The sequence below is a fragment of the Rhea americana genome, unplaced genomic scaffold (genome assembly GCF_003343005.1).
Source record: "Rhea americana isolate MKP2758 unplaced genomic scaffold, rheAme1 scaffold_15, whole genome shotgun sequence".
In the NCBI taxonomy this organism is placed as follows: Eukaryota; Metazoa; Chordata; class Aves; order Rheiformes; family Rheidae; genus Rhea; species Rhea americana.
The window spans coordinates 4,523,059-4,548,879 of record NW_028185594.1 but is presented as its reverse complement, the minus strand read 5'-3'; the positions used below and the strand labels follow the sequence as shown (position 1 = coordinate 4,548,879).

General features: G+C 44.0%; 1 protein-coding gene across 3 annotated transcripts in view; it reads left to right on the top strand.

Moving 5' to 3' along the window:
* PLEKHM3 (pleckstrin homology domain containing M3) overlaps positions 1–25,821 on the top strand; it is a 101,215-nt gene that overhangs the window by 6,270 nt on the left and 69,124 nt on the right. The window contains exons 1-3 of one of the 3 annotated variants that reach the window (XM_085299388.1): positions 141–235; positions 10,169–11,047; positions 22,191–23,126. In XM_085299388.1, the coding sequence (XP_085155514.1) occupies positions 10,444–11,047; positions 22,191–23,126 (1,540 nt within the window). In that variant the 5' untranslated portion in view covers positions 141–235; positions 10,169–10,443. Of the gene's footprint in view, positions 1–140; positions 236–7,476; positions 7,504–10,168; positions 11,048–22,190; positions 23,127–25,821 lie in introns of those variants that run through there. The other 2 variants (XM_085299387.1, XM_085299386.1) reach the window with 2 other exon arrangements.

Below are 25,821 nucleotides of genomic sequence, written 5' to 3'. Positions count from 1 at the left end.
CCCGCTGCGCTCACCCCCCGCCGGGCCGCCCCGCCGCCTCCTCCCGCCGCCGCCGCGGCGCCCGGGGGCTCCGGCCTCTGCGGCGCGCTCCGGGCCGCGGAGCGCACATGCATGGCTGCGCCCGCCGTCGTGATCCCGTTTCCCTTTTGTGGCCCCGGTGCTCCAGAGGTTTACAGGGGGATCTAATCTGAGGCACCTTATCGTCCCGCTGAGTGACTACAACAAGTCACAGTAGGTAGGACTAAGAAAGTATGTGAGTCTCGGTAGGGCTAAGACTCAAACACTTAAAGCAGCAGGAGTTCTCATCCTACCACTTGCAGGGGTTGCTTGTCCTATATCAAAAAATTACAGGAATTAAGTCCAAGATTTAAAAAATCAGCGATCTGAAATGCAAAAAGAGGGCACTGTGTAGTGGAATAGCAGAATTTGTTAGTCCACAGTAGGTAGTTACATCATTTCTGCAGAATCTTATCAGCTTGAAATAGTGCTCTGTGTTGCATCCAATTTAATCATATTTTGAAGTTTCTGCTGGGCTTTCACAAAGATTGYTTATAATAAAGTTATAGTTTGGTCTAGAAAACAGCTGAGACAAATATTTGTGCTAGAACAGTGACACAAGTCTATAGGAGTACGTGTAGTTACAACCAGCCTGTAGGGCTTAGCTAATTGTGGTAGGGCTGCCAGGGTCTCAGGGTTGCTGTGGTCATGTGCTGAAGTTCAGGTGCTTGGATCATTGGTTGCTTTCCTTCCGTTGCCCTCCCTCTTTTCTCGCCCAATAAATGTGTGAAACCACTATGGCCTTGGCTATTTGAAAGACAAGAAGAGGGCTTAGTTTGAAGCAGAAAATGAGTTTGTTATTAAACGCTGTAGGACCATCAATGTCACTATATAGTGACACTAATAGTTATCAGCAGTCAGGGTCTGTGAAAAGGCTCATGCTACCCAAACTGAGCTGCATGAGTACCATCGTTGGAAAGAGTCTCAGATCAGGGTTACTCAGATAGCATCGTGCTGGACAGATCCAGACCTCAAGTCTGTTTTCTCATGGCCTTGCCATGATCTCAGGGAAATGTCATCTCCCATGTTCCTGTGGGAGTTGCTATGTTTCTTACTCATCTGCCCTCTGGGGCAATGACAACTGTTATTCCCAGTTATATGGAGTATACTGGGCTGTTCTGATGGAACTAGAGCCTGGTCATTGCCTCTGACTTGGCGTGCTTCAATAAAGCTTACTCTACAGATCTAGGTAAAAATTAATTGTGCAGTCTGGTATAGCCATTAAATGATTCAGTTATTATATTAGTATTTGTATGAGCTACTGCTTCATCTAGAAAAGTCCCAAAGCATCTTACTCTCCCTGAGTCCTACTCAAAAAGAGAGAAATATCTTCATCTGGCATCCCCCMTTAGACATGTCCTTTGTTGCTTAAATGCAGCCAGCACTGGGCAGCAGGGAAAGCATGTTAAGCAGACCACTGCTGCACACAGAAGCTGAACAGCTCAGCAGTAATTTCAGCTGTCTACATAGAGAGTGCTAGAGGAACAACATCCTCGAGAACCAAATATGCCTTTCATTTCCATTCAGGCCTCATGGAGACAAACAGAAAGTATTTTCATTAAAAAAAAAGAAAACCTTCAAGCTTTTAAGGGCTGCCGTTTTCTTGCAGCATAGTTCTAGAAAGCATGGAACAGARWGATATTTGTAAAATTTCAGTTTGTATTTAGCAAACGTGCTTTAAAAAAAAATCTGTCAGTTGGTTTATTCAAAGTTCCTCCGTTTCCAAGCTGGAAACAAGCTAGTACCTCATGATAGATACAGTTAGAAGTACTAAACTGAGTCATATTTTTTGATGTTTCTTGAATGTCCAGTTCAATCACTTCTTCTCTTACACTCCTATCAGATACCCTGTTCCCTGAGTCTCTCTGTACTCTCTGTGCTGAGCTCAGGAGGTAGCAAGCTGTTTTTTTCTGCTGTCCTTGCACTGTCTGTCTGCTTGGCAGAACATGCAGGAGATGTAATCGAGAGCAGCATGCAAAGTGCAAGTTATATAATTTTAAACAAACATGGACTCACAAAGCAAACACAAGAGTAGAAATCACTTAACCTCCCTTGGGTTGTTATATGGGACTTTAGGTGTGTTTAAGACCACACATCTGTGCCCAAGGCCAAAGCACTGCTCTGCTTTGTTTGGTTTGTCCTTGAGGATTTTGTGCCTTAGTGTGGTTGCATCCAGCTGACCTGTAGGTGCAGGGCTGGGACTCAGGCTGGCCTCTGTTTCCCTGGGCTTAAATTACTCTCCCTCCTAAGTCGAAATCAACCAACAGACAGTATGGACAAGGAGGCAGTTTAGATTTTAGTTTGATATAACCCATGAGTAGCTGATGTACCCACGTGCTGATGTGTTTGTCTGGCCTGCAACCTGGGCTGCGTGTCRTAGTTAGATAACTCCTCTCCTGCCATTCTACTTTGCTTTTTATTCACTTTCTTGCCAAAGGTACTTGATCCTTTCCACAGTCTCAGCCCAGGTACTGAGATTTCACAGTTAATCTTCCACAGGAAGTGAGGCTACCACTCAATACTTGTGTTGCTCTGCAGTCAAGAGCGATGTGGCTCACAAGGCTGCAAGGCAAAGGCATTAGTGTCAGAGATTTCTAGAGGGCTGTACAGCGGTCGGTCTCGGGAAGAGGAAGGCTTCTGTGGTCCATTGTCCTCCCCTGCCCCGTCCTTCTCCTCCTCTGTGTCCACTCTGTTCAGGTGCAGCATACTGTTGCATGCTCCTCAGCTTAGAGGTTGTTGCATTTTAATTATTCTTTCCATAGTGCAGTTACAATTAAAAGCCTTGTGTACTGTAGGCAATACTTATTATTCATCACTGTATGGTTGTCACTGTATGAGGCGTCTGTAGCTGTGATGTGTTAGTTTGCCACATGGGGAGGATGCCTTTGGAGCTTCCTTATTAAAGGCATTGGGCCAGGTCAGTGGCTGGGGTAAATCTGCGCTTTCACTCCTGTATGCTTGCTGAGTGTCTGCTTTCCCTGATGGACTTCTTTTCCTCCTCAGTTTCATCTTGTTTGTTAATCCTGTCTGTTCTTGACTTTTTTTTTTCTTTTTTTTTTTCTGTAGCATGCAGGAGATCACTGCTGTTTCTTAGCTTCACTGAGGTTAGGCTCCAACTTTGTTGCAACTGTTCCTGCTCTTCACCTCTCCCTGGCTCTAGCAGAGAGAATGTAGGAGCTCTTCTTTACTGATAAATTTTGGCAGTCTTTTTTCATCCTCAAATGCAGGGAGCTGATAGCAAACAAGTGAGTTTTGTAGCGCGGAAATGGCTACACTTATATTCACAGTTACCTTCTAGTGCTTGGCTCTACAGCCAAGCATTACTCACTGGAGAGCCTTTTTCTGCAGCTGTTGTGAGCTTTTCCTGAATATTGTCAGTGGTTGTGTGCAGGAGCACATTTTAAAAGTAAGAACTTTTGGAAATTTTAAGCCATTATATTCTCAGTTGTGTAATAGAAGACAGAACTAGCAGTGTATGCATGGAGTTCCTAATCACTAGGAATGTAAGTATTTTGAACCAGGACTGTTCTTTGGTTACATATGGATGGTATACAGTACACTAGGCCTGACAGGGAGTCTTGTAGGCTGAGTCTTCAACCCATAGCAGCTATAGCTCTATACTTCCTGTACTGTTAAAGGAAAGAGGGCTTCTGGCTAGATGTCATCATACTTTTAAAGAGCTCAGGGACAGAAAAAGGCTGAGAGTGTTGTTGAGTATGCTGATAGTAGATAAAACATCATTTACTCTCCAGCTRCAGCAGGGGGATGCTGGAAAGATGGCACAGCACAATAGCTTACATTTTGCTGCTGCTTTCAGTTCTTCTTTGTGCAAGCGATCTGTGCCAGGAACTTACAGAAGTGCATAGACAGTGGTAAAGACTTGGTGTGTAACAGTCAGCTACCTGTGCATCCTCATCTCCTCTTCTACTCATTCAGTTGTGTCCCCTGACAAATGTACCTCAACTTTTTAATGGGGAGGTAGCTCCTAAGTGTTCAGCTTCACAACTTTCTCAGGGATTCTGTATAGCAGAGCTGGGTTTTCAGGGACTGTCATTGACCTAAATGCATCTCATTCAGATTCTGGGCAACACTTGGCTGATGTGACCCACAGAGCTAGCCAGAAGGTTTTGCAGCAGCAAACCCCCTAGGGTGTGCTAAGGAAGGTCTGCACTGATTTTTTTAAGGTACAGCTCAAGGACGTTCAGGTTGCAGATGGAGGTTGCTCAGAGACTGGCTGACACAGAAGCCTGTCAGATATTAACTACACCAGCCCCAGTGGTTTGTATTCAAGGAGGCCAGACAGCCATCTTTACCTAAGATCACCTGTTAGACAAGACTTGTTACAGGCCATAGGCTGGACTGTAGTGGTCGAGGCCTGCAGCAGCATGCCTGAAATAAAGGCCTCCGTGGTGCTTGCCCTTGTAGTATTACCAAATTGCAGCTTTGCTCTCTCATGGAGACAGGAGCCAGAGTTTGAAGCCCCTGGCCTCCTCATTTCTTACTGTCCTAGTGTCAACAAGAGTCTGCCTGTCTCTTGGGGAGAGACATGGGTCTTCATTGCCTCTCAAGGAATTTGCTTGTGTGGTTTTGTTGGGAGGAGACACATTGTGGGCTGTGTTTTCTTGCCTTATGAGGTGCAGGACTGTGGAAAGCTTGTTCGCAGGAGCTGTTCAGCAGTAGACTTTTTGTGGAACACCTTCACCCTCCATATCTCAGCAAACTCTGGCAAATTATCTGGCATGAGTCACCCTCACGGCAGCTTTATCTTTTTTGTTTTTCTTTTCTTTTTTAACTTTAGAGGTACAAGAGCTAAAAGCTTTTGTCTTTTTCTTTCTGTTGGACTGAAAACTGAGATTCTGACCTGATTCTGTGGAACTTGGGCAAAGTTTTACAGTGCTTAGTTTAATTTTGTTTCGTAAAAACAGCTTCAGTCTGCCTTGTAGAAGAGGAGCTATGTAAGGCTATCACAGAACAATATTTAACTTTCACTGGTGCCTCAAAAGTCCATTGGTGTAATGTAAGGTTTTCTCTGCAGCTGCTCCTGTGTACGCCTTTGCCATTAAAATGAAGAATGTGGGACTCAGAGGATGCCTTTCTCTCTCTCTCTTTTTTTTTTTTTCCTGTTAGCACAGGAGTTTCTGCCCACAGTTGCTATGAGCTTTGAGATGAACAGAGCTGGATCCCACAGAAGTGATGGGGGATGTTGAAGTGTCCTGRGGCTCCACGAGGCTGGGGATGGGACAGAGTAAGCTCTACAGTAGCTGAGACACCACTGCTTTCTATTCATGTACATATTCTTTTTAAAACTCCTCTCGTAGTCTTGAGATCAAATTYCCTGAAATGTCCAAACCTGCCCTGAGACTTTGAGTCTAAGAACTGTTAGGAATCGGTGAGACTTGGGGTCTTTTGACAGTATTACCCTATCTTTTGGTAACTTTTGCTGGCTGGCTGCTCCTTTCATTTATGCATTTCCTTCTGAATGCATTGCTTGTCAATGTCATTGGTTGTTCCTCTCTCCAAATACAAGAAAAAAGGGAAAACCCATTTTCATTATTTTAGATGTCTCTGTCACCTCTTTACTGAAGAGGCTCACTGCCTCTGTGAGCACCTAAAGCAACAAGATTGCTTTCTTATCAAGTTGTGTCAGATGCCTCCTATCCCTCTTTCTCCATCTGCATCCCACAATGTTCTTAGATCCATGCAACACTAACTGCTTATGCTGTGGCTGATTTGGAGAGACCCTGGTGCTGGTATTGGCCTGTCAGCTTCTGCCTCGTGGAAAGGGGAAGAGACTGTGTCCACACTTCCAGCAGGAGTGTGAGTTTGGGCCTATTTCCTCTCCAGTGTTCAGTAATAGTGCAAAAACTGCATTTTTACGGACTCTGTTGCTCTGTCACATCTAATTGAAATTAGCTGTCAGATTCAAAAGAAAGAGAGGGAGGGAGAATAACTGGTAGATAGGCAGGATGATGGTACAAACCCTTGTTCCTCAGGAAGTCAAACTGAAAGATGCTTCTTTTGTATATATTTTTTTGTACAAATTGCTGAACTAATGCATCTCACTGGTTCCTAAATACCTCCTAGTTCTAGCTTGCTTTCTGTTTTTGAGCTAGAATAAACAGTTTGGAACAATAATGTATAAGCTCAAGGTACACAGCTCGTGCCTATGATGGTGTTACCTGTCACCTGCAAGACTTCTTCACCTTGCCTGCTCCATGATTTTTAATTATTGCAATGTTATTCCCAGGTATTTTCGCTGGTACATGGGAATTCAGAAGAGCATGTTAGGAAGTTAAATGATTCCTTTCAGTATATGTTCCTTTGTATGTGTCATCCCTGATCTTCCTCTGCCATCAGATTGCTGTGTCACCTAAGTAAGTCCCTGTAGCATCTCTAAACATTGCCTTCTCTTAACTAAATTGAACTTGTGTTTCTCACGTGGCATGACCAGCAATCCTTGCTCTTTACCTCAGTGATGTGAGTAATGTGACCATTATAAACTCATGTCAGTAAAGACTTGACTCATGTTGTAAGTGCATGTTAATTATCTGACTTTTGCATGTGGATGGATGAAAGCTGTGCCTGTGCTAGATACACATATTTGAAATATTTTTTGTCTGCTGCAAGCTCTATGTCAAACTGTTTAGCTAAGTACAAAACACCATGTTCCTTTACTTTTTTTCAGTAAGGTTAGTTCCCAGGGGCCTGGATGAGCTGTTAGGTTGTCTGCTTCCTGTTACAAAGCCCTGCTTACAGTTGCCCCTAGCTTAGACTGATGCTTCCCTTTTCTTCTATTTTGTACCTTAGGCAGAATTTCTTTGGAAAATTTCATATGTTTCCAAGAACCATAAAGCGGTACACTTTATAGTTCATCCTATCCTATTCTTTATCTTTTTCCCCCACTCCTTCAGCATAGGRTGTGATTACCTCTGCTTTTCCTCCTGGATGGGACTCTGATGGAACTGTTTACTGGCATATCAAAGTTTGCTTTCATTTGGCACAAAATCAGTGCAGAAGCGAATGATTTTTTTTGTTGWTGTTGAATGCCACTGTCAGAAAATGCCAAATTCTGTTTATGGAGAATATGTGATTGCAGAATCCCAGCATTAGTGAGAACATACTGCACAGTAGTCACAGCAATTTCTTTTTGTAAAGAGGAGATGAGCACCCACTGCTGAGGTCATCTTTCACATATTTGATGAGCAGGGCAAACAGAGGAGGTTAGAGAAGGTAGCCGTGTTGCAATTTGTGAACCATGTGATGCAGGGCCCTGTCATCTTCCCATGACCTTGTGATTCAGCATCTTCCTGAACGTGAAATCATTTTGTACTTCTGGAAGACCACAGTTGTTGATGTAACACTTGTTAGACCCAGTATCACAGGATCTAGGAAACCTGCAGGCACAAAAAGCGTGGCCTCCAGCATTCAAAAATGAACCTGCTAAATGTAAGTGTGGATTTTCTTCCCTTCTACATTTTCTAATGATTTAAAATAAAGAACACAGTGACATTACATATTCTGCTACTAAAATTCTTCCTCTGAAATGTTTCAGTGGCATGTCACAAACCCTTCTGGAATGATCGCTGCTCCACTGGCTTCAGTCTGTCATGTTGGAGCAAGGCTGTGCTCTCTGCCAGTGTCTGTGAGGTGGCATCTATGTGTGGGCTATCCTGTAGCTCTTGCTGTTTGATGTATGATTAAGTCAGTGCTCTGTTTATTCAAGTGAATGCCTGTTGCAATTTTGCAACTTTTAAGTATTATTCCTGCTTTAAAGATAGAACAACTGGATACATTGCATCATGTTGTGTCTCTTCATTCCTTCTTTGCTGTGTGCGTGCATCCTGCTCACCTGCGTGTTCTGGTAGAAGCTGTCTAAATGCAGGCCCCAGCAGAGCCCAGGAGAGGTCTTGTGTGCCAGGAACGGAAAGTACTTCGTTTACAGTTGTTCCATGGTAAACCATTGCGTGAATGCTTTAAAAGATGAGATTTGAGGCAGAGCATGGCATGTTAGCACCAGCTGCTGTTCTTCTTCCAGGGATGCTGCATTTTAGTGTTGGAAATTGGAAAGAAGGCTAAATCCTAGCTGTGTCAGAGCTCCTAAGCTCTAGAGTACCAGGGGGCAAAATGCCATTTTGAGGATGCTGGTAGGAGTGAGCTTTGCTCTCATTGCTTAGTGTTGCATTAGGCTAACAATGTGGATGTGCCCAGAGCAACTTAATTTCCCACTGCCATTAATTGGCACAGTTGCACAGCTTTGCAAAGGGTACTGTCCTGATTTGAAACCGCTCCTTCAGTCAGTCCTCTGGTTGTGGATCTGACTTTACTCTCTTACTCTACATTTTCCTGTTGAAGCTGCTCCTTGTCCTAGTTCACTGTGAGACTAGTGAAGTAAGTGGATCCTTACAAACAGATAAGGGTAGAGAAGGCTTAAAGTTTCCGTGGTTAGGTATGTGACTATTTATTGCCTTTTCAAATAATTTACCTGGGAAACATTTTACAAAGATCCCGATCTGGATTATGAGGGAGGGTGAGATGCTGCCTTGATCATAAGCGTGTCATAGCTGGCCAAAGCAGAGGTGGGGATGGGGGAAGCCAGTGGTGGTGAAGTGGTTTGTGCTGCAGGGATCTGTGCCCCCTTCTTGGGGGTGGTGGCAGCACTGGTCTCCTTTGGCTTGTGGTAGGAACTGTCTCTTCAGACAGCTTAGATGATGCAAGTTCCTCATGAGCAAGGCAAATAGACTGTTCTGGATTAAAAAAAAATGTATGTAAATGTTTTGTGTGTTTCATGCTGCTTAATTGATGTTTTTTCCTGCTAAGCATAAATCTATATGGGTCTTGCTAGCACTTTAGCAGCACTCACAAGCTAATGAGCTGCTAATTATCAGCCCTGCCCAGACTAATTAGTTCCATTAAGACTATATTAATCTAGGCAGAACGCTGAGCTAATGCAGCTTTGCTGCTTTTAGGACTTGGGCTTGTGTAGTCAAAACTGGGACAAAGATCTCTCTGACTTTGGGTTGTGCTGTGTGTATAGGCTGTAGGTGTTGTGATTTCTTCTAGCAGCAGTAAGACCTGTTCTCCAGCTAGCAAATGACCAATCTACAGGTCCCAAGAATTTGCACATATTTGACTGTTTTCTCCGATTTAAACGTGTACTTTGCACTTCCTGCAGCATGGCAAAGCTGTGGGTGGAGCTTTGGGTCAGAGAGATGAGAGAGCAGCAGGCCTGGTAAGATAGCAGTTGGCTGTGAGACACCCCCTTGTTGCACCACAAGGAGTATGAACCCCTTTCCTTCCCGCCTCAGGCGGGTCAGTACAGCTCTCAGTGGTTCAAGCCTGAAAGCCTTCCTTCACCTTTCTGCTTTCCACAGTGAGTCAGCTGCTTGGAAGTAAAGATCTGCAGTTTTCTGACAGTTCTGGGTATAGTATGTTTTGTTTTGCTGGTAGGATGTGTCCTACCAGCAGGACTTTGGTTGTCATACCATTTCACATAGGTACCCAGAGGTATCCTAGAGAGAAAAGACCATGTGAAGTGCTCTGCAGCAGCCTGTTAGCTTTGGTTAGTTTGACAAATACCACAGTTGCGTTTATGCAGACAGGTAGGAAAGTAGCTGCTGCAAAACTCGTGTCAGTCTCCTAAACATGGGGATGCAAACAATCCCTGAGAAAAAACACTCCTAAAACTATTCAAGGCTGACTGGCTTGTTTTGCTGACCCTTATTTTTCATCTTTTTTCTTACAGCCTCTTGGGAACATGTACCAAACATTCCCTAGGTGGCTGCGTTTGCAATGTTGACCAATGCTGCACCCATCAGTGCAGCTCTCTAAAGCTTATTTTGGTTAATAAATGCTGTCACTATGTTTCCTCTTTATCTGGTACCCCACCCTACTCTCTGCAGTCTCCAATTCAAGACGTGGTAATCCACAAATTTCACACCTGATGAACAGCACAGGCCTCAAAGGGATTACTTTATTCACTGATGTTGTTGCAAAATGAAGGCAAGAGTCAAAAAAAAAAAAAAAAAAAAAGGAACTAGGATGAGTGATGTGATTAAACAGCTTTCTGTGGGAAAAAGCACATATTAAGATGATATTTTGCTCTGCTTTACAGGCACTCTCCAGCTCTGTAAGTTTATTCCATGGAATATTTGCGTCGCACTCAACTATAACCAGCTGAATTAGTGGATGTTAAGTCTCACATCTGAAGACAAGAGTTGGTTTGGTTTCTTTCTACCACTAAAGATTGTGACTGGTGAATGTATTTGTCCCCCCACCTCTAAGTTAATGGAGTGGCAAGGGCAGGTGTGAAGCAGCTCTTAGCCTGGATATTCATGCAGTATCTTCTTAGTGCATCACGATACATCGGTGCCGCTGGCAGCACAGAATATGGAGGCTCTCGAAGTTGATGATATTAGCCCTGCCTTGGAAGTGACTGAAGACTTTTTCAATAGTTTTGATACTAAGCTTGATAAGATCGTACAGCCTTCAGAGGTATATGGTGTACAGGAAGTCCCTGAGCTGGTTGGGCATGAGGTATTTGATCAGATAACAGAGAGCAGGAACCTGAGGAATGTCACTTCCTTAGCCAAAACTAGCCTCATCTGGGATCGCTGCAAAAATGGACTCTTGGAAACCAAAGCCCAGGCAGCATTCCCTGCCAAAGAACAGCTTGCGGTGCGGAGGGGGAGAGCTGCAGACAACCTTGCTTGGGTAGGGGAAGGAGAGACCTCAGCTTTTAACATCTTCAATATCTGTCAGCGGAGGAGAGACAGGCCTCGCTCTGTGAATGACATCCTAGTGCAGAATGAGGAAGCCTCCACTTTCAAGCCAGGACACAACAGATCCCGCTCTGATATAAGCTGTGTGGACTGGGGAGCGCTGTTCACGGGCACCTCTCTGCAGCAGCCTCCTCCGCCTGCTCAGGACAATAACTGCGCTCTGCTCTCTTACCTGGCATTAACTAAAGGGGAGGACATCCAAGGAAACACAGGTGTGTACTGATGCTTTATTGTTTCTGTTGGTGTGAGGGCTTTCCTGTTTGTTTATATTTATCTTGAAAGAGGAGCTGTTTGTTTAAAAAGAAGAAAACCCAGCTGTGAGCTAGCTCCTCAGATGATGGAAATCAGCATGGCTCTGTTATCTGCAGTATAGCTTTTTCTGTTTTTGTGGCTAAGGGTCTGTTTTTAAAGCAATCTCGACTTCTGTTCCTTTCACAGTTTGAGAAACTACATTTGTTTTAATTTTTATTCCTACTTCATTTAGTTTGACTCAGGTAAAAAGCATTTATGTTTGTTGTGTATTTCTGATCATTTCCTTACTTGATTTTCCTAAACTAAAAATCTTTGAGTGGTGAAGCTATTTGAAGAATGGCAAATCCAAACAAAGGCAGTTAAAAAAAAAAAGGGGGGGGGGAAACGAAAAAGAACAACTGCTAAATAGAGGGTATACAAAGCTTTACTGCAAGGCCTGAAATCTCTGCTCTATTTCTTTAAGAAATGCTGACTATTCAGTTCATAAACAATACAATTAGCAAAAACTCAAACAYGCCATTTGTGCTTGTCAATACTAATGCATCTCTGCCAGCTTTGTATGGGATACAGGAAGTCTTGTTATCAGATTGACGCAGGCATCTCCAGCGAGGCATGTGAAGCAATGTTTCAGCAAACGATACTTTTCCTTTTCCTTTCCCAAGCAGTCCTCTAGAAGAAATTGTGTTCATGGCTTTGGAAAAGCTGAACTGGTGTCTCCCTCTCTGTGATTTATTTTGTAGATACCAGAAGTGAACTGTGCACTTAAGGGAAAGAAAAACAGTTCATGCCACAAAAATTTTATAATCTAAATAAAGGCATGGCTTAATAAAGGAATTTCGAAAAAACAAAGGGTTGGGGAAGCTTGTATGTGTGGTAGAATGACACCGGTTATGAATAACTAGGCTGTTCAGGGTTAAAACAAGCCTTGTAGAGTGGATTTTCCAAATAAGTCAGCAGTTACGGGGCTTGAAAAGCAGGTACGTAAATGGCAGTGTTTTAAAATGTATGTATACACACGCACGCACAAATCTTACCCATAGGTTTCTGTATTATGTTGTGACATAATTGCTGTATCCCCAGGCAAGCTGCTTATGGTTTGCAAAAGCAACATACTTACTGTTCTTTTTCTTCAGGGATATATTTTGCCTCCTGTAGGCTAGGTGTTCAATGCTGCTGCTGTCCCTCCTGTGGAAGGCATCTGCTGGCCTGGAGTAGAGCTGTTGTGTTCTGTCAGCTGTAATATCCTGTCTGGGCATTTAAGGAGTTAAACTTAAGACATGACACATTTATGTGCCCACAGAAATTCTAGTAAAATCTAGTGTCATACAGGTCAATACATGTACCCTGATTGCATTTGAGGCTTAATCTTTTTGACCCAGTTTCCCCATGCTGCCTTAAAAAAAAAAAAAAAAAAAAAAAAAGGTGAGAGGAGGAGAAAGGGGTGGTTAATTATACTATTTATAGTAAGAAATATCTGGAGCAAAGAACTCCAGAGCTTCTGGTATAAGCCATTCAAACTTGTTCATGTACTTGTCCAGTGAGTGTCATTTCAAGCTGTCACTGGTTCCCCAGACTCCAAGAAGCAAGCCAGTAATGCAGCTGGCCCAGAGAAACAGTGTCCAAGGCTGCGCAGGTTCATCACTCCATGGCTCAAGGACAGGAAGCTACAAGAGTGCATGGGGATACACCTCGGTGCAGTACACCTCTGTCTGGGGTGACACACATTATACCCACCCATATACACACATGCAATGATGCAGCTGTTCATAAAGGGAAGCAAAATGAAAATTTGAAATGATTTTGCGACACACAGCCCCCCGTGCCCCTCCCCAGACAAAAAAAAGAAACCTGTTAGGAAGTGCTATCCCAGGTTGCGATTGCTTCTAAAGTCACGGACTGCGTGCTGAGGTCTCTCCCCGTCCTGCGTAAGAGCCTGGGCTCTTGGCAACAGAGACGCAGTGTGGTCAGGTTGTTCTGGGGTCTCGGAGGTGAGCTGTGCAAGGGAAGGAGACAGATTAGTAGTAATTGTTGAAGAATTCTAGGAAACTCCTATAGCCTAGCTGCTGTCAGTAGCTTTGAGGAGCTCTGCCCACACTTACTCTACTGCTTTTCACAGAAGTGGTCAAGGCATTTGTCAGTGTTCGCTTTGTGCCTCCCAAAAGCCTTTCTGCATGGGATGTTTGAAGGCGGTGGTACCGTCTTTGAGGAAGGAGGACTTCTTCTGTGCTCTGAAAATGGATTCTCTTAACCTGCTTTCTTGACCTGTTCTGTTCAGCTACTGTGCAGGTTTTAAAAGGTGTCTGTGGTATTTCTTCCCTCTGAGTTAACAAGAGAGCCTGCCTTAGAGTTTGCTGCTACTGTGAGCTGAGCTGAAAAGAGAAAAGCAAAACCAAGAAAGTGAGTGTTGCAGATATGTGTATTTGGGACTGATCATTATTTTCCACTGGAGACCTTATATACATGTTAAGTCTGGCTCAAAAATGTATATTAAGCTTGGCCATCAGCTGCTGCAGTGGTTAAAGGGGTCATAGTGGCCTCGCCCTGTTGAGGGATTACTTCCCAAGGTTTTAACAAAGATTAAACAAATGTCTGTGAGATACTGAGAACAACTTCAGCCCCTCCTTCTAGTCTTCACTATGGTAAAGAACTTCCCTCCACAGCCTGCAGAGGTCCCTTAGTACTCTGAGGCTAGGCAGGTTTTTGCATGGACTAGCTTTTCGGAATTATCTTTTTCTTTCATGATATATTTATTGCTATGAGTTTATCTGTTCCTGATGCTCACTTTTTCATAATACAAGTAATGTGAAACTGGATCCTTTCTATGCACTGTGAAAGAAGAAGATTTGAAAAGAAGCTTTGCCTTTTGGGGCAGTATCTCCTTGATCCTGCTGGTAAAACAACTAGTGTACTAGAAAAGTGCTGTTTGTGCTAGAGAGCAGTGTCAAGCCCTAAGTGGAGCTAGGGAAGAAGGAAGTTGTAAGCAAATTCAGGGAAGGCTTTTGTATTTCTGGGCATATGGCCTGGCAAATAAAGGGAGAACACTGTTTCTGCTGTAGCCAGTGAAAGCCTGTTTAGATCATTAAAGCACAAAATGTGAGCAGTTACATTTGATAGTCATGGGGATGTTTTCATTTAAACACAGCCACTCCCTGAGAGTATGGGTGCTATTGTACTTTTCCTGGGTAACTCTTTCTTTGCCTGCCATGCTTGTGAGCCCCTGGGGAGTGCAGAGCTTTCTTTGTGCTGGGCACCTGCATGCTAAATAAATAAATAAATAAATAAATAAAATACTCCTACTACAGAGAGTTAATGGCTTCGTGTCCCTCTCCAGCAAAGTTATGCACATACCAACCAGTCCCATTGGTTTTGGTGGTGTACTCTGTCAGGAAGCTGGGCATGTAGGGTAATTTGCAGCACTGTGGCATGGCAAAATAGGCATGTCAAGGAAAGGTGGCTTCCCTAAAGCTGTACAGCAGGGCCAGATCCATTTCCCCCCCTTCTCTTCAGATCTTTTTACCTGGCCAGGGGCTTAGCCATTTTTGGGGGCACTTTAAAGTATGATCTTGTCTTCCAGAACTATGCAGGGGATGCTTCCAGAGAGGTTTGGGCCCCTCTTCGTATACCTCTTGGGTATATGACGTACTTTTCTAGTGTATTTTTGTGATGGCGAGACGTAGCTAAACCTGTACCCATGAGCAGTATGCCACTGATTCATAGATTGAGGAGTGGGGATCCTTGAGGTTTGAGGAATCATTTTACTATGCTGCTTCCTCCTATCCCAGGGATCAACAGACTTCAGGGATCTCATTTATCTACTGCAGCAAATATTAGCCCTACATGGCATAAAGAAGCCTAGATTTCACCTTACCCAGGTGCAGTGACAAGTGTTGTGCTCAGCAGCAAAGAGAAGGGTGAGTCTGAGGGGATCCTAACTAAGTATACGGGTTGATGAGGGAAGTACAAAGGGTTTTCTTCTTTGACTGAATTTATTGCTTGTAAAAGGAGCATGTGTGAGAGCTGTGGTGTTATGATCTTTCACAGGAGCAGATATAGCACATGTTGCTAGGCCTGCAGGTTTCCACAAACTCTTCCGGCATAACCTGTTATCTGGAGTGACCAAGGGAGGGATAGTACATTTATAGTTTTGCAAAAGCATCCCTATAGAACTATCTTTTCTGTCTGTTGTGTGTGTAAGACAGACAGTCAGGGCAGACTGATTTGCTATTAATTGCCATTTGGTTGTCAGAACACTTCAGCTGTGTGAAACTGCACAGAAGATAAGGGTACTGGTCATCCAAGAGACATATGTGCGGAAACAGTGCCTCTGCACCTCCCTGTCTTGAGGGCAGAAAGCCTTGTACTGCTTAGTAATAATCCTAGAGATGTCAAGCGATTTAGAGAACCAGTGTTCCCATGGCCAATTTATTTTTGGCATTAAACGGTAATCAGGAAAGAGGCGGCTACGCCAGGAAACATAGGGTCTTCTTAAGATTTGAGGGAGTAAAATTGTAATTTAAGATCCCATTTGAGTTGCATGTCCTCCACTGAGCTCTGGTCCTTGCATGCCAGGTGCTGTGTGTGCATCTAGCAAGAGATGGTCCCTTCTCCAAGGATATTATAGCTTAAATAAGACATGCAGTAGAGAACGGGTGGATGAGCAGAGACAGAGAGGTGAGGTGCCTTGCTTAGGGTCTGACAGGAGCAGAGTTAGGAGTACAGACTGGATTGCCTGACTTCAGTTCATCTGCTGGATGGATCCGCCCATCTTAGTCCCTCTGTGAACTCCGGCAGTGCTGCACCTTGTCCCTGCAGCTCGCTCCTGCATGTTCCTTTGCCTGGGGCTCCCTTGGAGCTGGAAGGGTCCCAGGGACTGGCAGAGAGCAGGAGCAGTGGAGGGTGCGGGGGCTTGATGGCTGAGTTGGCATAGGGTGATGTGACCTGATCTGCTCCCTGGCACGGGAGGCTGTGGGAGGGTGCAGAGCAGTGGAAATGGGAGTGCAGTGGGAGGTGATGGGAGGGGCTCGTTTAGAGTAGAAAATAAATTCACAGTGTGGAGGGATTACAGTAAGCAGCACTGATGAGTTTGGTTGTGAGGCCATACTGGTCAGGAGGGCTGTTCTTAATGGAGAATTTGCTCTGGAGTTATGGCACTCAATAAACCTAATGATCAGAGTGTTCATCTCCTGGGGCAGTGCTGATTGCTTCCAGTGATGATGTGATGACTTTCATAACTGAATTTTCAGGTTAGTTCCTATTACACTGTGTAAGACTTTTCCCTTAGTGATGTCAGCTAACTCTCGTAATGTGAACTGACCCTGTTTTCTTAGCTTTGTCAGTCACTTTATTCCCTTCCTTCCTTTTCTTTGAAGTTGAATGAGTTTATACAAAAATCAGCAAATGCATCTTCATTTGATATTCCCACTTCTTTTGCAAGTGCTGCTGTTTTATGCATCTCTTAGCTGGTGATACRTAACCATCTTTTTCAGCATGCTATACCTTCCTGGTGTGCCAGAGATGAGGATCTGAGTCCTGCTCTGTGTTGGTCTTGTACCTTTCTATCATTTTGAGAGAGTCAAGCCTGCTTCTCCACTGTCCCCTTGCATAGGCGTTGCGCTGGGAGGCACAGGGTGCTGGTCTGCTCCACAAGTGGGTGACTTGCTGCGGAGAAGCAAAAAGGACTGGATGAAGTGGTGGGCAATAGGGAGTCCATCCTGTGGGCTTCCAGTGGGGTTGCTCCTGGTTCAGAGGAATGTACAAAGCTACACTTGAAAGAAAGAAGAATAATTTGTTCAAGTTCTTCATCCATCCTGTTTGGGAGGTTCATTCAGTTAGGTGCTTGGTTTTGATGTTGCTTTGTGCTGTCTCCCAAAACTCTGCTGAGAGGATTTCTGGAAACAGGTATACTCTAAAGGTCTGGCTCAAGAGTTCTAACTTTTGGATATTAACTAACGTGCAAGGACAGCCAACTGAATTATAACTGCTTTTAAAAGCACATTCAAGTCCAGCTTGCTTTTTTTACATTTTTGTTCTTCCCACTTGTGAAAGGGACACATGAGAGCATAAATCCAGTGCTTCTAGGAGAGAAGTGCAGTTATTTTATAGATACTTGCATTTACCATGACTAACTAATATAATGGAGTGAGGAAAAATAAAATATATATATATATATATATATAAAAGGAAAGCAAAGCCAATGTCACCAGCAATGGACAAATCTAAAATTAAGAGGTTGCCATGTTTAACATTTCAGATCAGGTTTTGCCTTTCCTGAACTTAAGAACATGAAAAAAGAGTGAACACCCTTGAACTGGAGGGAGTTTTTTTTTTTTGTTTTTTTTTTTTAGTTGATATGAATTAATGCAAACTGCTCCCTAGTTAAAGGTTTTGTTACTGTAATGGTCTCTTGAAAAGAGGTGGCATAGGGAGAGTAAGGCAGGCTTGGCTACAAGAGAGCCAGCTGCAGGGAATTTGTTGCTAAATAACAATTCCACTGCTTCAGGACCAAGTGAAATCTGATATAGCTGCCTGAAAAAGATACATCTGCAGAGCCAGATGGGAAAACAGGTGGGAAGGAAAGACTATTTTTAAGTAGAAGGGAAATGGGTACTGTGGATGTCAGTCATACCAGCTGAGGATCAATTTGTCCCTGATCCAGCAAAACCCACCAAGCAGGTGACTAGTTCTGCTGAGTTGAAGGGGAGGGGGCTCATATAGCTAAACTGCGGGTGTACGTTTAGACTGTTTGCTTGTACAAGGCTTGATGGCCTAATCTTTGGGAGGACTGACCAGAGATGAGTAGTCCAGTAACTTTTACCTCGCCTTTTCGGCTGTTGTCTGTTGACATTAGCAGTGTGAGATGAGGCTGTATGATGTGGTTCTCAGATTGAGGGCTTCCCGTGTGCTTTGAGAACAGCAGTGAGTAAAAGCACTCACTCCTGGGAAAGCGGGCAGAAGACTGACTGTTTTGCATGGGAAGTAGACAAAAGCACAAGTGAACCGAGTCGACCAAGTTCATTTACAGAGTCTGTGGCAAAGCTGGGAGTGAGACATAGGAGGCATCATTCCCAGGAGGCTCTTTTATCTCTGGCCAAGACTGCTATGCCAAAACTATGCTAAAATTGGACAGTTGTTGGAGAAATTGTGTTTTGGTGTTCCAGGTGACTTCCTGAGGAGAGGAGGTTTCTGCAGTTGTACTTTCTGAGCACGTGTCTGGCAGTACCATCTGAAAAACTGCTGAGCCTGTGGGACAGATCCATCCTGACTAGAGAGAGCATTATAGGTGCTGTAGGTGTCTGTTGTTTGGAGACAGGTTTCTGGAGATAGGGGAAAAGAGCTGTTGACAAAAGTCCTGTGATATGCACTAACATCTTACTCAGTACCAGAACATCCAGAAAGGAGGGCTGCCTCAAGACGCAAATAGCTCCAAAACTGGACATCTCTGGTTCTGCGCTTTTCCAAGTTACTTGTTCTTACCAGAAATGCTTCAATGGTACCAATCAAATTTTCCTGCCTTACCAGCAGGGACAGTCAGCTGTCCAACAAAATAAATCTTCTGGACATGCTGAAAAAGCATTTAACTTCCCTGACTGGCCCAGAGTGTGGAGAGTGGTAGGTGTGTGCAGTGCAGGGCGCCCAAAAGGGGTGAGGCGGGATCTCCTGAAGAAGAGGGCAGAAGCAGAGGGAGGACATCGCCCTGTCCTCAGCTCCTGCATCTCCCTTTTGTTTCCCTCTGCCTCCTTCCCCCTCCTCCCTTGAAATTATAACTCCAAATGGCTCAGACATGGGCCATTTATTGTGATTATTTCCCTTTTTTACTCTTCTTCAATTTACTCTCCCCATCTCTGCAGGGAGGAAAAGAGATGCTGTTTCTCTTTGGAAGGTGGACAGAAGGAAGGTAGCATTTACTGTCTGAGTGGAAAGGTATTATCTGGCACACTGCACATCAAGGAGATAAAGAAGCAGAGGGTGTTGTAAGGGGTGTATGCGCTTGGTGTATGGATGCGTATGGATTCAACCCATCTCTGGCAGCATCTACTGCCCTGACCTAAACAATATGAGACATCTGAATTTTAATCCAGTTGGCTGCTGATTTTGTCCTAGATAGGGTGCGAATGTGTGGAGCCAATTCGCAAGAGCTTGAGGGAAGGAGTGGGGTGAAGGAGGGAGAGGGAGTGCCTCTATGAAAAGCAGAGAGAGATAGCTTTTCTCTAACTCAACAAAAGGCAAGCAAACCTGTGTGCAGATGAAGGAGGGGTGGCTGGGGGAAGGTTACGAGTTTGTCTTATTATGGAGAAACTTGAACTGTCATCTCTACTTGATGGAAACGAGAGAGATTGCAGTTGGAGCTGCAGAAGCACTACCTCTCTGATTGGATTAATAGAAAAGGAAGATGACTCTAGAATGGCTGTCCATTATCTGCACTACAAAGGGATTAGTGTGGGTTTCAGAGAAATTAATGGCTTTTGAGTTAGCACAGAAATACTAATGAATGTCAGGGCCAGAGATGTATGGTGAACAAAATTGGTTCTCTTTTTGTGTGTGCGCACGCACGTGCCTCTGTGTGTCTGTGTGTATCTATCCATTTGAGGTATGAAAGCGTGCTTTTTCTCTGACATTTTAAGTTTTAGAGTGAGCTTTCAGTTTTCACATTTAGCCAAAATACTCTTGAGTAGCTTATTTGTCTGCAAGGTATAGTTATATTGACTTCTTTTGAACCTTTTCAGACCTAGTGCTAAAGTAGTGATTTTTTTTAATTATTATTATGCTTTCTAGCATTTGTGCAGGAAATCTTTGTAAGTAAAGTGCAGAGTATTTTGAACATGATATTAAATACAATTTCCCTTCTAGATATGTGTGAGCTAAGTGGGGAAGCTGAGGATAATCTGGCTAAGCAAAACCTAAGGGTGTCCTTTTTGTGAGTGTGGATGGGAAGCAGCATCCTGCTAATGCCAAGGTCACGGGTTCAATCCCCGTATGGGCTTCGCTGAGGGTTGGACTAGATGATCTCCAGAGGTCCCTTCCAACCTTACCATTCTATGATTCTATGATTCTCCCATTTTTATTTGCCTGCCTTGTGTTTGCATGGTCACATTAAGTATATCAAACCAATTAATTCTTATGTATGTTAATTTTGACTGGAACTTGACTACTTAGTTCTYGTGAATCCTTAAAGTTGATCTTCACTGAAGAGCTAGACAGTTGCTGTCCTTAGCTGTCCTGCTGCCYATATACAAATCTCAGCTGTCTACAATGGTGCTTTCTTCCTAGGACAGGAACATCTCCTTAGGCTGTATGTTGCAGCCCATACTCTGCTTTCTCACAAGTTGGTGTCAGAAGCCCTTCAGACTAAAGACTGTCACTAAGTCCCTCAAATACTCACAGTCTGGTACCCTTCCCTGATTGTCCCTGTGCCCCTGGAAGGATCGACAGACTTGCCAATAAGCCCATGGTGGGGATAGGTTCAGCCACCTATCCTAGCGGTACTCCCTGGGAAGCACGGTGTATGTAACTTCTATATAGGCTCATCTTTGGCTGTTTGTTCCCCAGCATCATCAAACCCAGATGTTTCTGTTCTCTTCACCCTTCATGAAAAGCATCTGAGGAGTGCTCAGAAGTGATCGTGTCTAAAATTTGTTGGCATATGTGCTGTTAACTTGTAAGTGGTAACTGGTTTAACTGTGATTCTGAAAATCTTTTCTACCTCCAGCTGTCTACCCCATCCCTCCTTCAAAAGCTGTCAGCCTGAGGGCAGAAGCCACTAGTGAAGCAGCTCCAGAACTGCTGCAGTGTGTTAAGGTCAATTGATGGTGATTTTAGTTTGGCCTAATTGTGCCAGGTAATGGATGAAGAGCTGTTCCCAAGTAGTTACCTTGTTCCTGCTTTGGGAACAGAAACCTCCAAGGGCGATGGGCAACTGGAAGTAGAAACCTTCTTATCTTTCTTTGTTAATTCTGACACTGTTTGTAAGTCAAAACCTTATCACAGTTTCCCTTACAGGGAGGGTGAAGTAGAAGTCAAATGGGAGCAATAATTTGTTTCTCAGTGCTGGATTACTTTGGGATGCCAAGTATTAAATTTGCCCTCGGAATATAACAATGAATTCCACTGAAGTTATATATTGCATAAATCCACATGCCTAGCCCCAGGTGAAAATATAATATTTACAAGTGTTAACAGTGGCTGAAGAGGGGCAAATTGAATTGGAACAAGTTTTGCACTGCAACCTTTTTTAAAATTCAGAAAATCTTTTGATAACTCAGTTTAAATTCTTACTGTTTTGATGCCCAGAGCAACTTGTGTATGGGCTGATTTTCTCAAAACAAAGAAAAATTCCCTTAAATTTGCTTTGGGCCATTTTTTTTGTAAGGGCCTGAAGTACTGAGGTATTTAGACATGTGCATCTGGGCAGCAGCTTCTTTTTTTTTTTTTTGGTCATCTCTGCTCATCCTAAGCCTGAATCTTATAGATCAGCAAAACTCCTTTCTAGTAATTGGAGCTAGGCAAAATGTTCTGGTCTTGGGTCATGCTGAAATGCAATGAGAAACTACTGTCATTGGACACAATTCTCCATTCCCTGTATCTTGCTTGGGTAAATCTATTACTTGAGTGTGAAAGGGGTGTAAAATGCTGTCAAAGATGTTGATAGAGACTGTGAGAGAAACAGCCAGACAACAATGTAGAGATAACTGGTCACTTTTCTGTAGGATTTAGCTTTTTTGGGGTTGTCACTCTTGTTTTACTTGATAATACTGTACCCTTCTGAACTAGGATCTGCAAGACCTGCAACTGTTCTGTTGCTTTGTCACTATCCTCCTGGATAATCTCGGGACAATCATTTTGTTTCTCTGTCCCTCTGTTTCCCCATCGCCTTTTTGTATAGTGTTTTTACATTTGTGGATAAAAAAGTGCTATACTTTTCTCAACTCAAATGTATAGTCAGTGCATGCATTTGATGAATATAGCCTACTGGCTGAGGGCTATTTCAGTGATTCTCTTCTGGAAACATAGAGCATGTTGATAGAAGGGATGTATAAACCAAAATGACATAAGTGTGAAATTGAAGTAAAAAGAATTAACAGTTAAATTTCATTTTCTGTCTTCCAGAACACAAGCCAACATTCCCAAATATTCTGAAGAAGGGATACTTAGAAATTAGACGGGACAATGACAGCTACTGGCAAACCTCTTATGCTGAGCTCTCCCCATACGAACTCTACCTGTATTGCCTGGACAGCAGTGGCAATCAGACTCTTCCCACAGTGTATCCACTCATGCATTTTCAAAGGGTCACTGTTACTGGTAGTATTGAAACCAAGGTGGTGGACACTATTCTGTCAGACAACTCACAGCTACAGCTGAAGGCAGAGTCCTCATGGGAGGCTTTGGACTGGGGGCAGAAACTCTGGGAAGTGGTGCGTGCCTCTGTGCCAACTTTCATGAGACAGCAAGAGAAGCTGGAGAATGTGCCAAAGCCTGATGATAACAGTGACCTTCCTCAAACCAATGGATTGCTAGAGAAGCCCATGGAGCTTTTTCTGTCCATGAATTTGACTGAAAACACTAAAGAGTACCAAAATATTCTCAAATCAGGGACTCTTTATAGGTTGACTGTCCAGAATAACTGGAAGGCATTTACTTTTGTCTTGAACAGATCATATCTCATGGCATTCCAACCGGGTAGGCTTGATGAAGACCCTCTACTGAGCTACAACATTGATGTGTGCTTGTCCGTCCAGACAGATACTCAGGATGGCTGTGACTCTTGCTTTCAGGTCATTTTTCCTCAAGATGTCCTCCGCCTGCGTGCAGAGACCCGTCAGAGAGCCCRGGAGTGGATGGAGGCACTGCGAACAGCAGCCAGTGCTGCTAGAAGTTTAGGTCAGGACCTGCAAGTCACACTTAGGAACAAACCTGGAGATCGGCCTTTTGGAAAAGATCTTAGAAAGAGCAAGCGCCAGTCTGTGACCACTAGCTTCCTGAGCATCCTGACCACGTTGTCACTAGAGAGAGGACTCACAGTTCAGAGTTTCAAGTGTGCRGGTAAGCAACTGAACTGCAGAATCTGCACCTAGTCCCCTTGTCCAGGAAAAGGGGGGGGGAAATCCCTTGGAAGAACTCACATGCGTTTTGGCAGTGCAAAGGTGTTCCCTTCCTTTATCTCCAGCCATGGGCACTTTGGTGTGTTAGCCTTTTCTTGCTCTCTGTAAAATAGGGAGAAAAACCTATGAGATGTGCAGGAATTCAGCAGTGTTTGAGTAGCTGTAAAACACTTGGTCCTGCACATGTAGCATACAACATTGAATGGTCCAGGGCTTTACAGGGTAGCAGATCTCTTCTCTGCTTCAGGCCACTGAAAGGATGGTCCAGAATCAAAGGGGTTTAAATTCTAACTATTACAGTTTTCTGACTTCAAGCATGTTTGTTTCCTTTTATTACTGTCTCCTGTGCAAGACCTTTTTGGAGCTCAAGTTCAGATCTGAGTCTTTTGGGGAGAAGTCCTCAAAGCTTCCCTGAAATACTGTTGCTTGGCTATACGTGTTCTGACACCGAGATTCAGGCATGAGCTTAACTGCTTATCTGAGGCAGAGATGAAAACATGACCTTAAGCATCTACATCTAATTGTTCTTAACCAAAATCTTAGTTCATTTGAATGCTAACCCTAGTCCAAGGCAAAAGCATGGTTTTATCCTGTTGGAGAGTGAAGTAGAAATAGAGGGGACCCATGTAAATACAGTTCATTGTCCTTTTACTTTGGCAAAGGTACTTTGTGCCCAAATTGTGCTCTATGTCTGGCTTCAGTTACATGCACTTAGAAATTGTCAGATGCATTAGAAACAGCTTTTTAGAAGGATTTTCCCATTTTGTTACAGAAGCTACTAGGGTCCTGCCTCCTCTCCGCTCTGCCGTGGGGTGGGGGAGCTGTCTGATGTGGCAGTCCCTTGTTGCTCTGGATGCACACGTGGCTCTGGGGAGGTATGGTGTGAGGCTGTGGGGGCCCAGAGCCTGCAGGCTGGCCTGAGTCCCTGCTGGGGGAGTCCTGATCCCCCAGAACCAGTAGGCTGCCTGTGAAGCGGGCTGTGGGTGCAGCTGGGTTCATCCCTCCCTGTTAGTGACCTGCAGATGGTCTTACTGCTCAGCTCTGCGGGGTGCACAGGCCCCACCTAGTCACCYGTGGTTTTTATAGGAATAACAGTGTGCCAAGCCCTTGCTGAAAGCTAAGGTGCCTGGGTACTATAATAACTGATCAGCTGAACACCACTGGGTACCTAAGCACTTTAAAAAYATCTGCTGCCTATAAAACAGGGACACAGTGGTGTCCTACCTTCAGTGGTAGCTGTGAGAATGAAAGCAGCAGGGAAACTCTGCGAATGGGTTGGATAAAAGTCTTCAGGATGGATTCAGCCTGGTGTGTTACCCAGCAGATTGGCTTTGTGAAACTCCAAAGACAGCAGAATTAACAACCTCAATTTATGGTAATGTCCCAKATTCCATTCAAACTTTATTTGTTCTCCTTATTTCTTTTCATTCAAAGTTCAGTGGAGAAAGATTTTGGCATTTTTTCCATCTTCTGTCTGAGGTGCAGGAGAGTTTCAAGTGAGCATTGGCATCAATCTCCTCAAAAGTGGGATCAGACCCCAGAACAGCAACACAAAAAAACCCCCTCCTTTCTAATATGAAAGGGGTTTTAGTCCTGCATTATGTAGTGTGGATGCAGAATTTTACGTGGAAAAGGGTGGATTTCCTCTCCCAAACTTGGGATGTGTCATCTTCACTCAATCATGTATACACAACAGAAATAAAGCACTCTGCCAGAGTTGCATAAARTTTTTTTGTGATACACTTCTATATGAGGCATACCCAGTGCTCCTGTAAGTTCCTTGTGGTGTGCGATACTGAAAAAAAGCTCTCATGACGAGAAACACAACTTAGGGAGAGCCTGTGAGAAGCAGGCTGATGGGACTCGYTACCTGAGGACAGGGACACACAGCCCTTCCTTCAGGTGGTTTGCAGTGTGTCCTGGGACCCTCCTAGGAGATCTTTAAGCTTGAACTGGAACTTCTAGCTGTTACCACAGTACAAGTGAATGAATAATCATAATTATAACTGGGAGAAACAAGGAAATCTTGTCCAGTTCAGAAAAGCCTGTGCTGAGACCCTGGAGGCACACCAGCAAGCTGAGGCTCTCCCCTTGCGCCTTGCTCCCTGCAGGCAGTTTGTGCTGTTCCCCTGCATGGGCTGCTGTTTAACCTGAGGGGCCTGCTGTTGGTAATTACATCTTGCAGGCATTGAGAACCGTTTTCCCCAGGGCTGCTGGGAGGAGTAAGCTTGGAAAAGGACGAGGAGGGGGGAGGAAGAAAAGTTTTGCTGTGAATTCTTCAGCCATTTAGTGCAAATTCCTGTAATTACCGTCTTTGTGTCCTGTCCCAATGGCACATAATACAGCAGAAGCTTTTCCTAATTGAGACCTTACAGGAGGTACAAATCCTTCCTTTGTTCGGCCTGACAAATTAGTGCCAGAAAGTGGCAAGGTCCGAGAGGGAATCAAAGGCGAGCAACACAAAGATGGAACTTAAGGCTACAGTAATAACCCTCTGTAGTCCTGCAGGGGTGGGAGGAAAGGAAAAGTAATGACCAATGAAAAATGAAGGGTTTTTTTGTTATAAATTCCCTTGACATGACAGCACCTCAGGGCTGCTTTATTTATTTAGGAAAAGTGATTAAATAGTAATACAA